This window comes from Lonchura striata, chromosome 3 (genome assembly GCF_046129695.1).
Source record: "Lonchura striata isolate bLonStr1 chromosome 3, bLonStr1.mat, whole genome shotgun sequence".
Classification (NCBI taxonomy): domain Eukaryota; kingdom Metazoa; phylum Chordata; class Aves; order Passeriformes; family Estrildidae; genus Lonchura; species Lonchura striata.
Genome location: NC_134605.1, coordinates 28,348,848 through 28,367,500, shown reverse-complemented (window position 1 = coordinate 28,367,500; position 18,653 = coordinate 28,348,848). Strand labels below are relative to the sequence as shown.

Below are 18,653 nucleotides of genomic sequence, written 5' to 3'. Positions count from 1 at the left end.
AAATAAAAGCCACCCAAAAAAGTCACCAAAATATACACAAGAAAACAATCTTACCACCTCTGAAAACTCCGTAACAAATTCAATAAAATGAAAAAGCAGCTAGAGAGTAGGAGAGACGGAAACATGAAAATAAACTGTGAAAAGCAACGGGGCACAGAGCAGCAGGAGGAATTGAAAGAGGGAAACTAGAAATGGGATTTACAATGCAATAGGTTATGGGTCAGCAGAAACACTCAGAGATGAGAAGGCAGGGGAGGGGAGGCACATGTTATTAGAGGTGCAGGTGGGGCATAAAAAGGCTGCTCTGGCCACAGCTGGACAGGTCAGAGTGATGCCCAGCCCAAAGCAGTGACAGCTCTCTGCTGGTGTCTGCCAGGACATGTTTAACATGTTCAAACTTCTGTGTTCAAACACAGACTGACTGTGTGGTACTGATGTGTACACTTTGTCCTCTAGGGCCTACTTTCAGTGTATATTACTTCTAATATTGTCTCACAGGTTTCTGGGATAAAAGCATCCTTCCTTAGATAGGAAATTGACCAGGTTATGGTCAACAACTAGGGTGTTTTGTTTCCAACTATTCTCAAAATACTCTTATATTTAACAGAATTACTGAAGAATTCATTAGGGATGATGGTTGGAGACCTCTTTCTCACTCAAGGTCTGCTGCCCTGGCATATTAATGTCCTTGAGCAGTGCTGGGATAGGCTGTGGGAGACTTGGACAGGCCCTTCTGCAGAAAACAAAGTTACCACCCAGTTCTCCTGTCACTGGTGACAGCTAAAGACCCTTGCACTGCTCCCAGGACCTCTCCTTTAACTGATGGACACCCGCAGGACTGTTAAAGGGAACCAACCCCAAGATGGTGCTTGTCTTCCACACAAAATCCATTTCAAGTCAGTAATACTAAAACTCTCTAAATACATTTATTTATCACCAATGAAAATACTGTACAGTGGGCCAAGAAAGGGGTGGGAAAAGGCAAGGTATTAAGTCTGGCTTTCATCAATGTCCTTGTCAGGATCCATGGCTGCAGCTTCGCTCTCCTGCTGCTGTTTCTTCCAGAGCTTTGCCATAGCCAGGAGTTTGAGGTTGGGCTGATTGGCAGTGTCTTCTGGGAAAATGTAATCATAGTACTCCTCCCATCCAGCATCAGACTAGAGAGAAAAATACCACAAAGCAAGTTTAATTTACATGTTAATGTTGGCTATTAGGAGGTGCTTCTAATAAGAAAGGGGAATTAGAGAAATAATAGAAAATTTAAGCCCATGTTTGCTATCTCCTGCCCAGCAGCTGACTTCATAAAGCACAAAGCCACTGAGGGCTCATAGCCACTACTGCCATAATTTTTCCTTACCCCATCTTCAGCCTGCAGTTTTCTCCTCTTCTTTATTTTCTCAGGCATCAGTTTATCTATCCTCTCCTTAGTGGCATCAGTGCCAAACTCGTCCTCGAAGCTCCTCCAGGACTCGAGCAGCATGACCCTCTCCTCCTTCTCCTCGCAGCTGCGCATGGCCTTGTTGGCCTCCTCGTAGATCTGCCGGCAGCGCTGCAGCCGTCCCTCCTGCCCTGCTGACAGCTCGAACTGTGCCAGGCTGATCCAGACCTGTGGGCACAGCAAATAAACTCCAGCTCCAGCCTCCACTCTACACCACTACAGCCAGAGCAGAGGTTAAAAACAACAAAGCAGCAAAAAAACAACAAAAAAAACCCCACCAAAACAAACAAAAACCAAAGCCCAAAAAACCCACCAAACAATGCCAACAGGTGCCCAGAAAATCAGGTTTTTTCACACGAGTAAGATTCCCTCCACTGCAGCAGGACACAACATCCACATAAGGCATGTGGATCAATTTCTTGTGGCTGTTTCAAGTCATGAGAAATCTGTGTGGATTTTGTCAGTGACAGCACCAAGCTACACTGGAAAATCACAGTTTTCCTTGCAATGTTTTAGCAACCAAGATCCTAAACCTGCTCAGCAATGAGGGCTCCTTGGAAAAGCTTCTTTCACCTGAGATAGGCCTGTTATCATATGAAATTCAGGAATTTCCCTCCCCCCTTCAGAGCACAGGCATGGGCCTGAACCTGGGCTGATCTGAGCCAAGGAAGCTCAGGCTTTCCCTGCCCACAGGCCAAGTTCAGGGCTGACTCTGTGTCCCAGGTGCCCACACACACCTTGACGTGCTGTGTGCGCTGCAGCAACCGCCGGTAAAGGTTCCTGGTTTTCTCATACTCCTCTTGCTCAATCTCAAAGTCAATGTAGGATTTCCAAAGCACCTGCAACAGAGAAGTCTCTCATCATGTCCATTCCGAGCACATTGGGAGGGGAAAAGAACAAATAAAGGTAAAATTTCCCTGAGAAAAAGTTCAGGGATCAGGGGCTTTGGCAGCATTGGCTGGGATTAGGGCTGAGCAGCACCAAACCTGGTGCCCATCAACCACTCAGCTTTCACTTCATGTTTCATCTGGTGGATTATTTACATGTTCATCAGCTACACTGTGCAATAAATACCTTAAAACCAGCCCCCTCCCTGCTCACCTCTGGCATGTCCAGGCAGGGCTGGCCAATAGCCAGCTCGTAGATGGCCCGGGCACGGTCGATGTCCCCAAGGATGGTCTCCAGCTCAGCAAACTTAATCCAGGATGTGCAGTTTTCCGGTGCAAACTCCAGGAATTTTTCATACAACTTTCGGCAACGGTCAAATTCACGCAACTGCAACTCCAGCTCAATGTAACCTTTAAACAGTTTGGTTTTTGGACATTTACCTATGGATGTCCCCTGTTGTGCAAAAAAAAAAAACCCAAAAACCAAACCTTTAGTGATCTTGCAGGAAAATAAACCCCCACTCGATTTTCTAAGTGTTTGAACTACAACTCGTCTTTTTACACCGTTTATTCAGCTTGTTCAGGGGCAGTAGTAAATTAAACCAGTCTTTGCAGAACAAATGTGCATCCATGAACACTAAGAGCTTGGCAAGCAGAAGACATCTGTCACTTGTCATTCTTTTACAGTATGTGGGCTACCCGTGAAGTGTGAGTGGAACCTACCCTGGTTTATCAGCTGAGCACCTGAAAGAAGTACAGTACCAGTCTGTACCAGCCTGCCAGGTAAGCAGTTCCCAAGCATCTCATAAAACAAATGATACCAATCAAACTGTGGATCCCCCCCTCTGTTCCTCCTGGCACACAGAATGACTGCCCACCCTTGCCTGCTGGCTGGCAGCAATGGACAAGTGGAGAATAATGTCTTTACAAAGTACTTTGTTTCTGTACACCTCAATCTCTGAAGAAAACTGTCCGTCCTGAGCCAAGCTGTGAGAGGCAATTCTGGATTCTTAATCAGGGAGACTTACAACAACTGTTAGAATGGGCATACCTGAGACAGGCTGTAGTGAATTTGGCCTTGGAGTCACTTCTATAGACAAGTATTGTTTACTAAGCAATGTGGCTTCTGCTCCCTCAAGCCAATGAGAAGTAATTTGAGATGGAATTCCCTTACCACAGTTCTCCTGCACAATGTTCCTACATGTTTAGTACCTTGGAATTTATTAAAAATAGAGGAAACCACTACTTGGGATTACCAATTTGGTCACTGTTATGGCCCTTTGCAGATGCCACTGGTATTTCAGAGTATGCTCAGTTCTTTTCCATGTGCCTTCCATCACTGTTAGGGTGGAAACCCCATCAGTTTACTCATGAAAGTCAAGCCACCTCAGCTGCCACCAACACTGGCTTTCTCTCAAAATGCCTGATGCTATCCCTGAGCTTACTAAGAATATCTGAACTGAAAGGAAAGCAAGTTTTTCATTTCAAAAAGATGCTATTTCTTGCTCCCCATCACACCCTGCTGTCCCCTTGTGCTGACATTCAGAGTGAACCTGCTCAGCCTACTCCTGAGCCTGCCCGAAGTCCCTGTGATTGCTTCTGTCAGCAGCTGGGACTGGCACAAAATTTGGCAGGTGCTAATTTCCTACAGGCAAACTTCCCATTCATCTACAAGGCTTTTTAAAACACTATTGTTAGAACAAGTATCACTGTAAGCCATCAGCAACAGCTAAGAACTTGTAAGAGCACTGAGCTGATGTGGGTGCCCTGCATTCATAGGAGCGCTTTGTTGTTTCTGCCAGGGGCTAATTCACTGGAACAAGCTACATTTCTTTTTAAATCATACATGACAGTAAATGCTGGCCCCTGCAGACTTCTTGGATGCTGTATTTTAAGTGGATTAAATCAGCAATTTAAAAAAGACAATTTAAGATCTTTTAATAACATTCCTGTGTTACTATTAGCAAAGTCAATTATGGCTCTGACAAAGCTTACCAAAGCCCTTCTGGCAAGGGGGAGGTTTTTCTGGCGAATTTCAAACTGTGCATACAGCAGCCACATTTTAGCAAATGTAAACTGGAAGAAAAAGAACAAAGTGCTATTTAGGCTGGAAAGTCAGTATATAATACTGTACACGTTGCTTAAAAAAATAAGCATTCTGTCTATACAAGATATGACTGCTACTGCAGTTAATCTCATTTGATCTCAGTGTTTTCCTGCTGAAAGGTTTAGGGTTCATTATCTAAAACAGCCTCTACAAAAGGACAGTATATTGGGGCAAAAGCAAAAATGGCCAGGACAGAAGTCTTTTAAACCACAGAAAATAGTTTTTTAACCAATCATCAACTGGCATGACATCAGCCAGTGCTGAATCAATCAATACCTAATCAGCTCTTAATAACTAGAGATTAATCTGACACGCTCATGACACAATAAATGACAAACTAGGAGAAGAACATGAACAAGGATTTTCTGACGTTCCAAGGCAATGCAGTTGTAAGGGTTTGGCCACATGGATATTTTAGTTAAAGTTCACAAGCAAAAAAAAACCATAAAACCCTAATCAATCAGCCTTGAAGACTGATTGTAATGGGGAAGAGAGACCTGAAAGCTGTTTTGTCAAACATAGCTGCCTCAGTGGTGGTGACCATGGAGGCCACTGGATGCTATAAAAAGTGTTAACTCAGTTAAAAAGAGCCTCAAGTGCCCTACAGAGACTGCAGGAGACTAGGCTGTGAGCAGCTACAAACGATGCTGCCTGAGGAGGAATGCAAGCAAGCAAAATCTAAGTGGTCTTCCCTGTTTTCTGACTATGTGCAATTTCATCTTCTTAGGGTTTGCTTAGCAACTACTTAGTAATTTGAAAATACTGAAAAAACCCTTGTGTCTCATATGTATGAGGGAATCCTGACACCAGTGCTTGCCCTGCAGTTTCCCTCTGTGATGCCAATTACAGACATCTTGCACTCTTGCTGGAAAACCATTTTGGAAGACGGAAGTTTTGAGAAACTGGAAGAGATACTTGAAGTTTTAAGCAGAGTCTCGATGAACCTACTAGCAGCCATTTGGAGCTGCTTACACCCCTGAATGTAGCAGGGGAAGAGAAAGGATCTTATCTAGGGCATTTTAACCCAAAACTCAAACCAAACTGATGGAGGAGCCATACCTTCTTGTGGGGCAGGAGCTCAAGGCATGCCTGGTACACCTGTCTGGTTCGCTCTGCATCCTGTAAAAACAGACAGCATGTAAAACACTCTGTTGACTGCTGAGATTATGCTGAATTTGAATCTTGCAGTGACTGCAAAACTGCAGAACAGCATCTAAGTTAAGCTGGTTAGAATCTGCAATGCTTATCTACTTAGTGTGCACAGTTCAAAGGTGGTAGCTTCTGCATCAACAAGACTCACCTTTTCAAAGCAAGGTTCAGTGCTAGGAAGCCAACAAAAAAGAAGTGTCCTGGTTGTGGGAGGAAAAGTAAGTCTTTTCCTTTAACAGTGTTATGTGTAGTAGATATAATTCGCGCCATTTCTAATATGATATATGTGATATTGAATATTTGTTAGAGTATACACGTTTGTATTAGGATTTCCCCCACACCCTAATTTACAAGTAAGATGTCTGCGGAGATAGGGAAACCCCAGGTGCTGATCATCGCATAAACAACCCGAGATGGATATCATGGAAATCCTCAGACAGATACACGTGAATGCAGCCTTCCTGTAAATTTCATCAAGGGATTCAACAAACTCCAGACACTGAATTGTTCTCCCTCATTACCAAAAAAAAGAGAATCTTATTAACATATCGACTCCGAATAGAAGAAAAGACTGATTGCTGAAATCTTGGCCTCAGGTGGAATTTTCCCTATAAAAACTGCTTGTAACAGGATGGAGGTGTGTGGGCATGGGGGAAAACCTCTGCTGAAGCTGACTCCTTGTTGTACACCCAGGGCCGACCCCGGGCTCGGTTCTGTTCTTTCCTTGTGGCTGGCTAGAGAGAATTTGATTGCAAAATAAATATTTTATTTTTTCATATTAATTTAGCTGGACAAATTTTCATTTATGACAACAGACACTGAACAGGTGTTCCATACTCAGAGCAGCTCTAATGTTCCAATAAATACTTGCACAGCCTCAAAGGTTACAATGACTACAACCTGGCTGCTTCACAAACAGTTTTTTAAAATATAAAACTATTTCACAAGTTCAGGTAACAGTCTGCCATGGGCAGTTCAGCCAGGGCCACCAGAAATACCCACTCCTGATTTTGTTATCAGTGTGTTTCTGAATGAATTGGGATAAAATGAGTTTGGCTTTTTCCCTCCCTTATGCACAGAAGGGAAAACTGGAAGAGGAAAAAGTCTCTGTATTTAAATAATAAATCCTGTAGCATGTTAGTAACACAGAGAATATTTAGTTCTTGGTTTTCCTATTAAAATATCAGCAGCTATTTACTATACAAAAGGGAAACCCTGAATTGTCACTACTTGCCTTTGCCTCCAGCTCCTCATAGAGTGCATAGTTAATCCAGAGGTAGATGTATCTCTTCCAGTGGCGTTTCTCCTGGATGGGGGGCACGTTGGCAATGGCTCTCTCATACACCTCCCGCACAGTCTCGGTGTCCGTGTCGCTCTCCACCAGCCGCAGGTAGTCAAACCATGCATCGTAGTTGTGGGGGTTTGCCTTTCAGAGACGGGAATGGGGCAACAGCAAACAAGCTGCAGTCACTAAAACTAACAGAGCCTCATGCTTTACTTAGTCAGAATTTCCCCTTTAAAACAGATCACTGGAATATTAATGAAAACTGTCAGTCTTGGGGATGGTTACGGTAGAGCTTTTAGCTTAGGAAAAGTGACTTTTCTTTAAATTTTGTTTTTGTTTTGCCCTCAGCATTGTCTCAATGAAGGCAGTCCAAGCAAAGTGTCAGAAGGGATGAGGAGTGATGAAATGTGCAGTGTGGACTGAACAGCAGACAGGTGTGGCACAGGTGTTTTCTCACTAAAAGGTATTTATGCACAGGTGAGGTGTCCTATAATGGATATTCCCTAAGTAGTAACCACAAGCTAAACTGCATTATCCTTAAGGGTACCAAGCCTTGAGTTCAATCCAAAACCCTCACCTGCACAATCTAGATTAGAAAGCAGAAACAAAAAAAGCAGTGAATTTAGATACCATTCTCTTCCCCAGGGATGGAATTCTGTCTCTAAAATGAATATTCCCTTGGTGTTTTTTTGGACTGACTTTCAAGGGTAACTTGAAACTCATCAGCCTTGATATCACAAAATACTCGTGTCCCTTAAACACCAGCTGGCTGTACAGTGAGCCTGGAGGGTACCTGTCCTACATACCTTCACCTCCTCTTCATACTGAAATCTCCTCTTGCTGACAATGATGTCCTCAATTCCCCTCCTGTCTCCAAACTTCTTCTCAAAGATGGTGTAATTCTTGAAGAGATTCTGGGCGTCCTGCTTTGGAATTCTATCCAAGGCATACTTGTAGATAACCCTCACTCTTTCAAACTAAAAATATTAAATATAATTTCATAAATATTTACAAAGCAGTTTCTGTCCTCCCTGACAGCATTTCAATGAGCTTTTGGCAATATTTAATAGAATACAGAATGGTGAGACATTCCAACATAAGCAATTGTTTTAAAAGAGGACTAACACAGATCTCCCTGAAGAGTAAACTCTGAGGGGGAAAAAATAAATCTGAAAATGCCAGCCCCCATCATCTCTTATTCATTTACAGGTTTAGAATATTTAAACCAATTTAAGAGGTTGTGGTTTGGGGTTCACAGAATGTCTTCAATTTCATAACAGCCTGGGAACCTTAGAAACTGTGAAAAACATCTAGACCAATCCAGTTTTCTATCATGCAGGCCCATAACCTCTCAGAACCCCTCCAGTCTGAGGATACATGTTTGAGCCAATGCTGTTGGTCCTGGGCTTGGCAGATCTCCCTTAGAACACATTTTATTGATGGCACCAAAAGGCAACTAGAGGTGAGCAAAAAACTGTCTCCCTAATTCAGACTACAGTCATGAGGGGCTGAGAACTGCAAGTACTGCAGTGAATGTTAAATGCCTTTAGTTTGATATTCAAGGAGAAACACTGGCATGACTCAGATCAAGAAAAACTTACTTCTTTCTGGTTCTCCTCAAACTTAGCAAATGCCACATACAAGTGCTCATCCATGTGCTCCTCCCCGAAGAACTCCACTGCCCTCTCATACACCTTTCTGGCGTGGGCAAAGTAGCTGTGCTTCTCCTCGAAGTGCGCGTATTTGATCCAGTTCTTCACGTCAGGGTGAACGAGGACAAGTACAGCTATTGTTAAAGAAACAGTGCTGGCCGAGTGGCACATCCCCAGCTGTGTTCTTCCCAGGGACTACTGGGTCAAGGACTTCATCAAACACCTACCAGGATGGTACATGTGGGGAACAATAAATGCAGCTAGGAAGAAGACACTGACAGGTATAAGCATGCAAAGGTTTTGTGCCTTACTGTGAACTTAAAAAAGGATAAGGGTCAGGGAATATCTGAGGAGAAACAAACGATAGCTACAAAAGAGCTGGGTGCATGAGCAGTGCAGTTAAACAGACACTGTTGTGGTACAACCTGCAGCCACTCCACTGAATCTGGAGGCTTTCCCTAAACACGCTTTTAACACCTCCTGCTGGTTCCCAGGGTGGTGGGTCATTCCCAGCACACCACAGTGAAAAGGAGTACAGGGACGTTGCTGGACATGGAATATTTAGGAAGGAAATAAAGAATGGAGACCTTAACTCAGGCAGGAGTCACAAGACTCTGAAAAGGATATATCTCTCATAAATGCCTCGTGCTCTGTCCACCTCCTTGTATCTGAGCTCAAAGTTGATGTAGGAATGCCAGGCTTGCTCCTCTGGCTGCCACTCCATCCACCGTTCAAACACCTGGCGTGACCCAGCGACATTCCCCAGCATCTCCTCCATGTATGTGTACTTGTACCTGGAGAAAGGAGATTGAGTTTCTGCAATCACATGGGGAACATATCCATTCAGGGATTTCTGGAGTGCTTCCTAAGAGTATCCCTGAGCTCCCCTCACCTATTTCCTCCCACCCCAGAAATGTCTGTAAGCACAGCAGTGACTGGCAGTATCCAGGCACACAAACACCCTTCTCTCCCAAGGCTCTTACCACTTAAAAAGTACAAAACCTTTCCAAAACTTCAGCTTTCCTCCATTTTTTTCAGACCAGCCTGAAGAGAAGCAGGATAATCTGTATAACCCCAGAACAGCCAAATACTGTGGGGGTCTTTGGGGCTAGAAGGGGATCTCACTGCTTGGCCACCATACCAGAACTGGTTCACCCTAGGCAGGGTGGTGATGGCCCGGTCCCAGATGTTCCGGGCATGGTTGACCTGGCGGTTCTTCATCTCCATCTCGGCATATTTCAGCCAGAGGGTGACGTTCCTGTAGTCCACATCCAGAGCACGCTCGTAAATGGAACGGGCTCTGGAAAACATGAGTACAGGGCAGGTAAAATGTGCCTCCTAGACTTTAGTGTGTGTCTAAAAACGCCCTTAAGATATGCCTACAGTCACATCATCATTACCTCTGTATTTCCTTCAGGCTTTCCTCCCATTGTGCGTACTTTATCCAGTTACTGATAACAGTCCTGTTCTTTCTTATGTTATCTTCAAAAGTCTGAGGAGAAAATTTTATCTGTAAGTCAGAAATCCTTGTGCAGACAATTCACATCAAAAATGGCTTATGGGGTATTATAATAACCATCAGGAATATGCTTGCTTAGCTTAGGTACTTTCAAAGCAAAAAGCCAAGCAAAACCATGGGTAAATCTGCATGAGCAAAGCAATTCTTTCAACAGAAGATTTATAACTCAGCATTACTGTAGTGTCATTTACTGTCTTTGTTCATATTTTTATAGTGGCTGGCCAGATACTGCTGGTAATGAAGAAAACTCCTATTAATTGTGTAAATAATTACCCTTTCAGTGTTCTGAACACAGGCACAGTTTCAAGCAACACATCTGTAAATTGCAGGTTCTGCTAAAGAGTAGCATGAAAAAAGGTTTTAAAGAATTTGTGTTCAACTGGAAAGCCCACAAGGAATAGGGACTACATCTTGTTTAAGTTAAAAACAGTGGAATTTTAGTGCTTTATATGAGTGTCAAGATTAAACCGGTTTTTTTTTCTTTTTAACTGTACCTTCCTCTTCCGGAGTTTATAGTCATTTAGCTCTTCAACATCTGTGATCTTCTGCTGCGGAGGCGGTGGGAGAAGTTCGAGTTCCCTCTCCTTTGCCTCTCTCAGAAGCTGCTCCGCTGTGATCTGAACTTCGGCGGGTGCCTTGTTTTTCACCTGCAAGGTAAGGACAAGGGGGGCTCGGCTCACATTTCTTAACGCAGTACCGGCACGATCAATTTCCTCCGGCGCCTCGCGAAGCGCGGTGCCCGGCGCGGGCGGGGTCGGAGCCCGCCGGGACGCGAAGCCCGAGACGAATGGGTATCGAGGGGTCCCGGGGGGTCCCCGCCGCCCTCCCCGCCACCCACCTTCGCCACTTTGGGGATGCGCTGCTTCCCCGCTGCCGTAGACGCCATTTTTCCGCCGCTGCGCGCGCCGGCCCCGCCCCGGCACCCCTGACCTCACGCAGCACCGCCCGAGCGTCGTTGCCGCGGCAACAGCGACGCGTCCCGGTCGGCGGCGGGAGGGCGGTGGGATTGTCCGTTCCGTCCGTAGGACCGCTCGGTCTGTCTCGTCCGTGGGCTCAGCTGTTCCATCTGCGCTGTCTTTCCTGTCCTTGGGGCGCTCCGTGGCCACTTGGCTCTGCAGCGCCGGGGACAGGGCAGGTGAGTGCGCGCGCTGCTGGCCGGGCGATGCACGCGCTCGGCGGGGCGCCCCCTGGCGGCTCGGCGGTGTAGGTCTGTCCGCGTGCGTGGGCGTGGCCACCGTGCCTGAGGGGGCTCGCGGCCGGGGGTCCTGAGGCCGCCTCGGGCGTGTCCAGCCCCGGTGTCCAGCCCCGGTGTCCAACCCCCGTGTCCAGCCCCGGTGTCCAGCCCCGGTGTCCAACCCCGGTGTCCAACCCCCGTGTCCAGCCCCGGTGTCCAGCCCCGGTGTCCAGCCCCCGTGTCCAGCCCCCGCCGTACCGCCCCGGGTCCGACTCGGTCCGGCTCCGCCCCGCCCCAAGTCACCAGGGGTGCCCCTCAAGAGCCTCCCGCAGTAGCCTTCCACAGCTCTTCGCAGCCCTCCCGAGGTATGTGGGCTACAAACACCAAAGAAACCGCGTGGAGTCTTATGCTTCAAGAGAGCGTTTGTGTGAGGAGGCGGGAGGGAAGTGCTCTGAGTGCGGGAGGGGAACGCCCTCCTCTTCTTGTTCTGCTGGGTGTCTCTGGGATCCTGCTCCGCGGGACGAGTGCAGAAGTTACTGTAGGAGCAGCGTATTTCCTTACGAAAATGGTACATTTTTACTGCTTTCTCTGGCTGTGGGAGCGTTTTGGGGAGCCGGTGGAGATGCGTGTATTTTTTTTTTTTTTTGGGGGGGGGGGGGTTAACTTAAAAATTGACTGAAAACGTAGCAGTTTTCCTCAGTTGAAGTCATCTTAGTGCGCTAAACCTCAGCCGATGAATAGCCCTTTAAAGTTCGTGTTAGTTTTCATTTTTAAAATTGACGCATGTTTGCAGAGGATGTGTTCCTTCAGGTTAATTTCAGGACCTGCGTTGACGCTGGAATGTGAAAGATGTAGGAGTGCATGTAACTCTGTATTTAAAAGGTGTGAAAGTCCGAATTTCTTTTGGTTTTTCATTTTAGTTAGGAATTGAGGTGCTTGATAACTGAGCATCACATTTGCATTTGGGGTCACTGTTGGAAGTGGCTGTTGTGTTTGGCAGAGTGGTGGAATTGCTCTGCTGGTCCAGGTGTGTTGGCTTAGATTTTTTTTTTTTTTTTAAGTTAGTACTGCTATATTTTGCATATGAATTTTAAGAAATTGCGGGAAGCCATTGTTTGGTCGCTTTATTTCACGTGCTTGATTGTTGACTGGGTCACAGCAGGCTGCAGTACTGAGCGGAGACACAGAGACACAGAACTAAAGGGTGTTAGACCCGAGGGAATGGTCACAAGTGGTTTGAGGATCTGATGCCCCGGTGTGTTCTAAAGTTGCTGGACGGATCAACATATCAGCTGTGCCTGGCACATTTTCTCAATGTGGAGCCATTAAAAAAAAAACAACTTTTTTTTTTTTTTTTTTTTCTGTGTAAGAAAGCAGTAGAACTTTGAATAGCCACAGAACTTTGAATTCCTTCAGAAATTTAAGCCTTACTGTTGATCTCAAAAGAAATCCGAGAAGGAGTTTTGGACAAAATACAGTGAACTCATGTGAAACTGCTGTTTAATTGGAACATTGTGTACCTGGTTGTTTGCAGCTGAGTCTCCAGCCTGCTTCCCCTGACTGCCCACAGCTGAGCCTCCCACTGAAGGCCTTTGAGTTTGAAGTTCTTGGTGATGAGCTGGTTAGCATGCTAATGAATAAATAGGAAAGCAGCTGTAGCCTATTAAAACAATTAATTTCCTCTGTAGGATCCAGACCATAGGAGTAATTGCCTACTGCATTTCAGGTGTGCAACGAACAGGCAGTGCCTGTCTGTGTGGTGGTATGCAGGAGCCAGGCACCAAATCCATACAAACTGCCCCAATTTAGAGTTTTTATGAAAACCCACCTGAAGTGACTGTGTTGGGCAGGGGATGGCAGTGGATGGCTGGAGCCAGAAGTGTTTTCCTTCGTTCTCAGTGCAGCTTGTGGGATGGCCACAGTAACTTCATCAAGGGGAAATACAGATGTGGTCACTGCCAGAAGGACAAAGTCACATGATGTCTCGGGCATTATCAGCCTCTTCAGACCTGTCACAGAAGACCTCTTTGGAAGGATTGATGTCACTTACCTTTTGTAAGTAATGGTGTTTTAGGTTGTCACCTTTCAGAAAATTACACTTAAAATGGCAGAAAACATTCTGACCCTTGACATGGTGTGGCATAATGATTTTTTGTGCTGCTTCTAAAAATTGAAAGAAAATCTACTTTCATGTCTGTCACATGATGACTGTGCAAACCTGGGTCTCTGCCATGATGGAGAAGGTTTAATTCTGTACTAGCTTCTTTTTGTAAAAGATCAGAAGAAATGCTGTTGAAAAAAGCTGTCAGCAGACAGGCTGTGTGATAGATACTGGTGGGTCACTTATGTTTTCCCCCTTAATAGCAAAAATCACGCATAACAGCTGTTTGGGGAAAAAGACATGTGTGAAGACACATACAAATGTTTTGAAGGGAATGTTTAAGTCTTGCATCTCAAATTTACTAATATGAGGATTTGAAAATCCTCCTGAATTTTTATGATGTTAGAGCACAAATGTGTGGAACTGAAGTAACAATTCCAAGTCAGCATGTGGATGGTGAAGTTTAATTCAGGCCTGATCCTGGGAACCCTCTTGAACATGGCTAATTTTGCTGTTCAGCAGGCTGAATTTGCAGTAAGTCACTTTTCTATGTGGAGTTTCTTTAACTTGTGCAAAATTAAATTATTTTCATAGAGAATTATCAAATCTTGCTTTAACACTCTGCAATGAGAAGAATGAGGTTATAGCTCATGCTGCCTTTCTGGACTATCCGAATTGGAATATCACTGATCAGGCTGAATGGGAACCATTCCTGCATGAAAACTACACTAACAATAAATGCACTGTAAGTAAATAGTGTGATTTTAGTTGAGTTTTCATTTAAGGTTCAGGTATGGAAAATACACATAGGCATCTATGATCTGTTTCTGGTAGATTTGAGGCATTCAGGATACAGAAGGTGATGGAGTCCTTGTCAAACCCTCGTGCTGACAAGGGGAACCTTAGTTCTGCAGAGAACTTTTTCGGTGCTGGTGGGGAGACTACTGCTCTGTGTCTTGCTGGCTGCTGGTGACTTTCACATGGGCTCCTTCGGTGAGCTTGTGACTTTCTGGTAGGATCTACAGAAACAGGCCCTTACAAGTTTAGCACTCAAATGCTCCCACATCACCAAGTCCAGCTGGGAACTAGATTGTGGAATTGTTGAAAAAATACAGAAAATGTTAAACCCCAAGCACTCATAAGGTGTGCAGCATGTGCCATTAAGAGGTGTTGGCAGTGCTGCAGTTATCTCTGGGCATTTTGTTCATCAGTTGCCTATGGTCTTCTGTAGTGTTAAGTAATGGCTTGAAGGTAAACTGACAAAGTGTTTGAAAATGTGTGCTCTTAAAGGAAACACCACCAGTACAGCCAAAGAGAGTGTGCAGAAAGGACCTGTGATTTCCTAGTAATGGACTTTGTCCCTTGAGCAGCATTTTGTGGACAGCCACTTCATTCAGGCTGCAGCTTCTCTGTGGGTTCTGCTGTGCTATGATCTCCCTCAGGCTGCGTGGTGGCTCTGTGGGATCTGGTGTAGGGGTCTGCAGAGAAAAGAAAAATGAATTACTGTTCAGAACCAGTAGTGAAAAATATCTTTAAACGGGCAGCATTCTATTTTTCTAGAATGGAATTTATTTGCTAAAGGAGGTGTAGAAGAGTCAGTGTTTTATGCTTCTGCATTGGCAGAAAGCTGAACATTTTCTGGCGTATAACTTGATGAGATGTCATTGGTAAACTGTAGGTTAAATCCATGCAGGTGTGCTTTTCAAAACTGAGGTCATCTGAATGTAGGAATTCTGTGAAGTATAGTTGACCTGTCTTTTTCCTAGAGTACAGAAATAATTTCAGGGTCTGAAGTGGGAGTTGAATTGTGCAGAAAGGGATAAGTGAAGATGCTGTACTGGATTGTCTGGTTACCAGCACTATCCAGAAACAGTTACAGTCCACGTCTGGTATACTTGATGTCCTCTCGGACCTCAACAGTAATATATTTTTTTATTTCTTCCCTTTGCTTCTAAAAAAACAAACTGCCTGATTTTTAGGGATGTCTTTAGATGTTTGTTAGAATAGCTTGTTGTCCTGATGCTGGTCCATGTACTGCAGCCTCTATTGAAATCATTCTTGCTCTTAAATTGCTGAAGTTTATTGGTGCCTCTAGCTGTGGTGTTTTAATTGAATATTATACTATTCAAAAGATCTCAGGTTTTACATTTAAATTATTTTTATCTTCAAGCAGACCTTTTCTGACCCAGGACTTGTAATTAATATGCTAGAGAACAGATGATTTAATAGCCTTTGCCATTCCAGCACAGGGGTTTTCCATGTTTAGTGGAGGTGCACAAGATAAAGGTGTCTGTTAGTCTGCTCTGTTTTTGCCTGGTATTTGTGTGTCTAATGATGTCATGTTAAAATATGTAATTTTTCTTACTACCTTTAAAGAAAAACCACTTTAGGATTATTAGAAGCAGGTGAGCTTTCGGTTTGTGGTTTTTCTTTTAACCTTAAAAGAATGTCTTTGTTAGACACATGTTGAGTGTTTAATGTGGTTGGATGTTGTTAGTCAAGAATTAATACTGTTCAATATGAAATGTACAGCATGTATTGCAGTCAAACAATAGTAAACTGAGTAGAAAGAAAAAATGTTGCAGAAGCACAAAATTATATAAAGCACTTTAATCACGTAACTTTACCCACACATGCTTTGAAGTCACTTATGTATATTTTGCTGCTCCTTGAGTGCAAATCATGTATATTGGAAATGTATGTGTGTACTAATACTTGAGCTGATGGAATTAACATGAGCTGCATGGTGTGTAGGCTTTCATTCCTTGTTTTGTAGCCTTTGAACACACTCTTCATGCATCTCTTTGTGGCAAAGGAAGATTATGCAGCAGGATGTTCCCAAGAAATTGTTAGGTGAGTTCCTGTGTAGCCTTGGGTGGTGAGGCGCATGCCCTCTCCTGCTGTCAAATCACGTTTGTCAAGTCAAGAAGTCTCATCCAGGTGCCCTGTCAAATATCTGCCAGAAGAGGCCTGATATCTTAAATATTTCACCACTGTGAAACTGCTATAAAAGAGGATGTTTGAAATTTAAAGATTGGAAAATTTGAAAGAAATAAGGTAGGAAAAACTAGTCAAATTACCCAGATAAATTTCACATTATATTGTTTGTCAGAAATGTTTTAATTGTTGAGCCATGTGGACTTATGAAGGAAGGTTCTAGACACTGGAGGAAAAAAAAAAAATTATATATTAAAAAAAGCTAGCTGCTGTCTGTCATTGATGGGTGTAATAATAAAAGACTGAATATGTTTGTTATTTGTACAGGAGAGCTTTCATCTTACTACCAGAACTGGAGTTTATACTTCTCTTTATACCACCTGAGGATAGGTTAGGTAAGAACTTAAAACTCTTTTATTCTTGAGGTGAGAACAATTGCAAACCTGATTAATATGCTCTGTGAGCTTGTTGTGGTGTCCTTTTTTTAATACTGAGAACAGTTTCTAGACATGTGAAAAACATAATCTAAAAGTATCTTCTTGTGAAGATCCCATGTGCAAGAGGTACCTGTGGTTCTATGCTCACTCCAGTGGCCATTCAGCAGTCCGTCTATTCCCTGCAATCTTTAAATTTGCCAGAAACAGGACATCAGAAAGGAGTAAAGATCTCAAAAATCAATACCTACAAGTTTTGTGAAGTTTTCTGGTTGAATTGAGCCAAGAGACTTGAAATTGGTCACTTTCTCTTACTTAGCCAAGCCAGTGCAGACTGGTCTCACTTTGGTGAGACTCAGAGAAGCTGCTGGAGACATAGAAGGAAATTTGGATTATTTCTTCTAGAACAGAGGTACAAAGGTAGAGAATACATGTGTTAATCAGAGAACAGGACCACATGGAATTTTGGTCCTGAATTGTGACCAATAAACCAAGCATGCATGTAAATTGAGCTGAAAAGGGGGCTGGGACTTTTCTGATAATGCTGGCTTCTAGACATGTTGGTTCCAAGTCACACTAAAAGACTGCAGTGGTGTGTCAACTACAAAAAACAGGGCTTCTCTCAAATCCACCCTGGCAACCACATTAGCTTTCCTTCAGTACTATGAGTCCTGACAGAGATTCTCCAGAGGCATAGAGAATTGGCTGTATTATTTTTATAGGGATTGTTTTCTACCAATTTCTGATTGCTTTGAAGCTTATTCAGGTTTGAAATGCTGGATTAATTACATGACTTTGGTGATGATTCTTGCATGTTTATGCTGCTGTCATTTCAGCCTCATTGCCTAACTTAAAAGACTTGGAGCATTTTGCTATCTGTGGTTTAAGTTTGAAACTCCATTTTCCTTAGACAGTTTTGCTGCTAATTTAAAGCTTGCATAATGAAGTTTCTGTGCTGCCCCGACAGGTTTTAGTCATTCAGAGCTGGACATGGGGAATGTCTTTGAAAGGATGATGCCTGTTCCAGGCTCACCCATGGAGAGAGGTTTCACCTTGCTGGCATGCCCGAGGCATCGGTGTCACCCACAGCTGTACGTGCGCCAAGCAAGGTAACGCAGCGTCTTGCTTCCCTGAGCACATCTGACTGGGGAAAACTGCAGCATTTTCCTTCTTTATTTATGGGCTGATTTGGGCTGCATTCTGACAGAAGCCTGTGTCTGAGAGATGGTTTATTGCATATATGGAATTTTACCACATGAGTTTGAAGCAAATCTGCAGCTTGAACTCCTCCTTTTGCTTGACTTTTGAGCATTTTAAGAAAAAGGCCTGAGGCCTGACCTTTGCCACTTCACATCCTCTTGCTGTAGCTCTGGATATTTCAATATTGTAAAATTCTCTCTCATACTGACTCGATGTACAATTGTTAGGCTTTTTGAGTGTTTCTTTTGAGTTGTCTCTCACCTATAACTAAGTGAATGGACTTTTATACAGTGATGGTATCAGTAGGTGGGTTAATGCCTGAAGATTAAAAGTCTTTCCACTTGTCTTGGTTCTGACTATCATGTTTGTCTTTTTTTTTTTTTTTTCAGTTTAAGCTAATTTTTTTTTTTGGTGGCCATTGGATATTGTCAAATGTTCTTTTGCATGATTGGAAATGTCACTTAGGCCATAGCAATATTCCTGATAAGAGCTACCATCTTGTCTGGGATTTTAGTAGTTCGTTATAAAAAGTAAAAATTGCTTTAGCTTTGGTATTATTAGAAAATTAACTGGGAAACAGGTTTTCCTCTGAAATTACACAGTGATGATACAAAACTCATACTTTAGTGTTGTCCATCAGTGGGTAACAGGTAAGACTAATTTCTGTTTGCTTTCCTTTCCCTCTGCATTCATCTCTGTGCTTCACTGGCATCCATAGTAACAGTCAGTGGGAGCCCTTAGAGACTCCTCTGTGGATGTTGTCTGCAGCC

The 18,653-nt window shown here is 43.7% G+C and overlaps 2 protein-coding genes across 3 annotated transcripts in view; one reads left to right on the top strand and one right to left on the bottom strand.

The window, feature by feature from the left end:
• Nucleotides 1–904: 904 nt before the first annotated feature.
• Nucleotides 905–11,009, bottom strand: CRNKL1 (crooked neck pre-mRNA splicing factor 1). Its single transcript, XM_021543336.3, has 14 exons — nt 10,876–11,009; nt 10,532–10,684; nt 9,919–10,010; nt 9,660–9,818; nt 9,146–9,312; nt 8,468–8,646; nt 7,673–7,843; nt 6,816–7,007; nt 5,492–5,551; nt 4,321–4,401; nt 2,540–2,779; nt 2,176–2,277; nt 1,358–1,606; nt 905–1,157 (listed from the first exon to the last, which is right to left on the bottom strand). The coding sequence occupies exons 1-14, from the start codon at nt 10,921–10,923 to the stop codon at nt 990–992; spliced, it is 2,061 nt and encodes a 686-aa protein (XP_021399011.2). The 5' UTR covers nt 10,924–11,009; the 3' UTR covers nt 905–989.
• Nucleotides 11,010–11,687: 678 nt separating this feature from the next.
• The window catches only part of CFAP61 (cilia and flagella associated protein 61), a 117,491-nt gene continuing 110,525 nt past the window's right edge, over nt 11,688–18,653 (top strand). For both annotated transcript variants that reach the window (XM_077782011.1, XM_021543334.2), the window contains exons 1-6: nt 11,688–11,779; nt 13,111–13,266; nt 13,907–14,057; nt 16,089–16,165; nt 16,577–16,644; nt 17,651–17,792. In XM_077782011.1, coding sequence (XP_077638137.1) covers nt 13,124–13,266; nt 13,907–14,057; nt 16,089–16,165; nt 16,577–16,644; nt 17,651–17,792 — 581 coding nt within the window. In that variant the 5' untranslated portion in view covers nt 11,688–11,779; nt 13,111–13,123. The remainder of the gene's footprint in view (nt 11,780–13,110; nt 13,267–13,906; nt 14,058–16,088; nt 16,166–16,576; nt 16,645–17,650; nt 17,793–18,653) is intronic.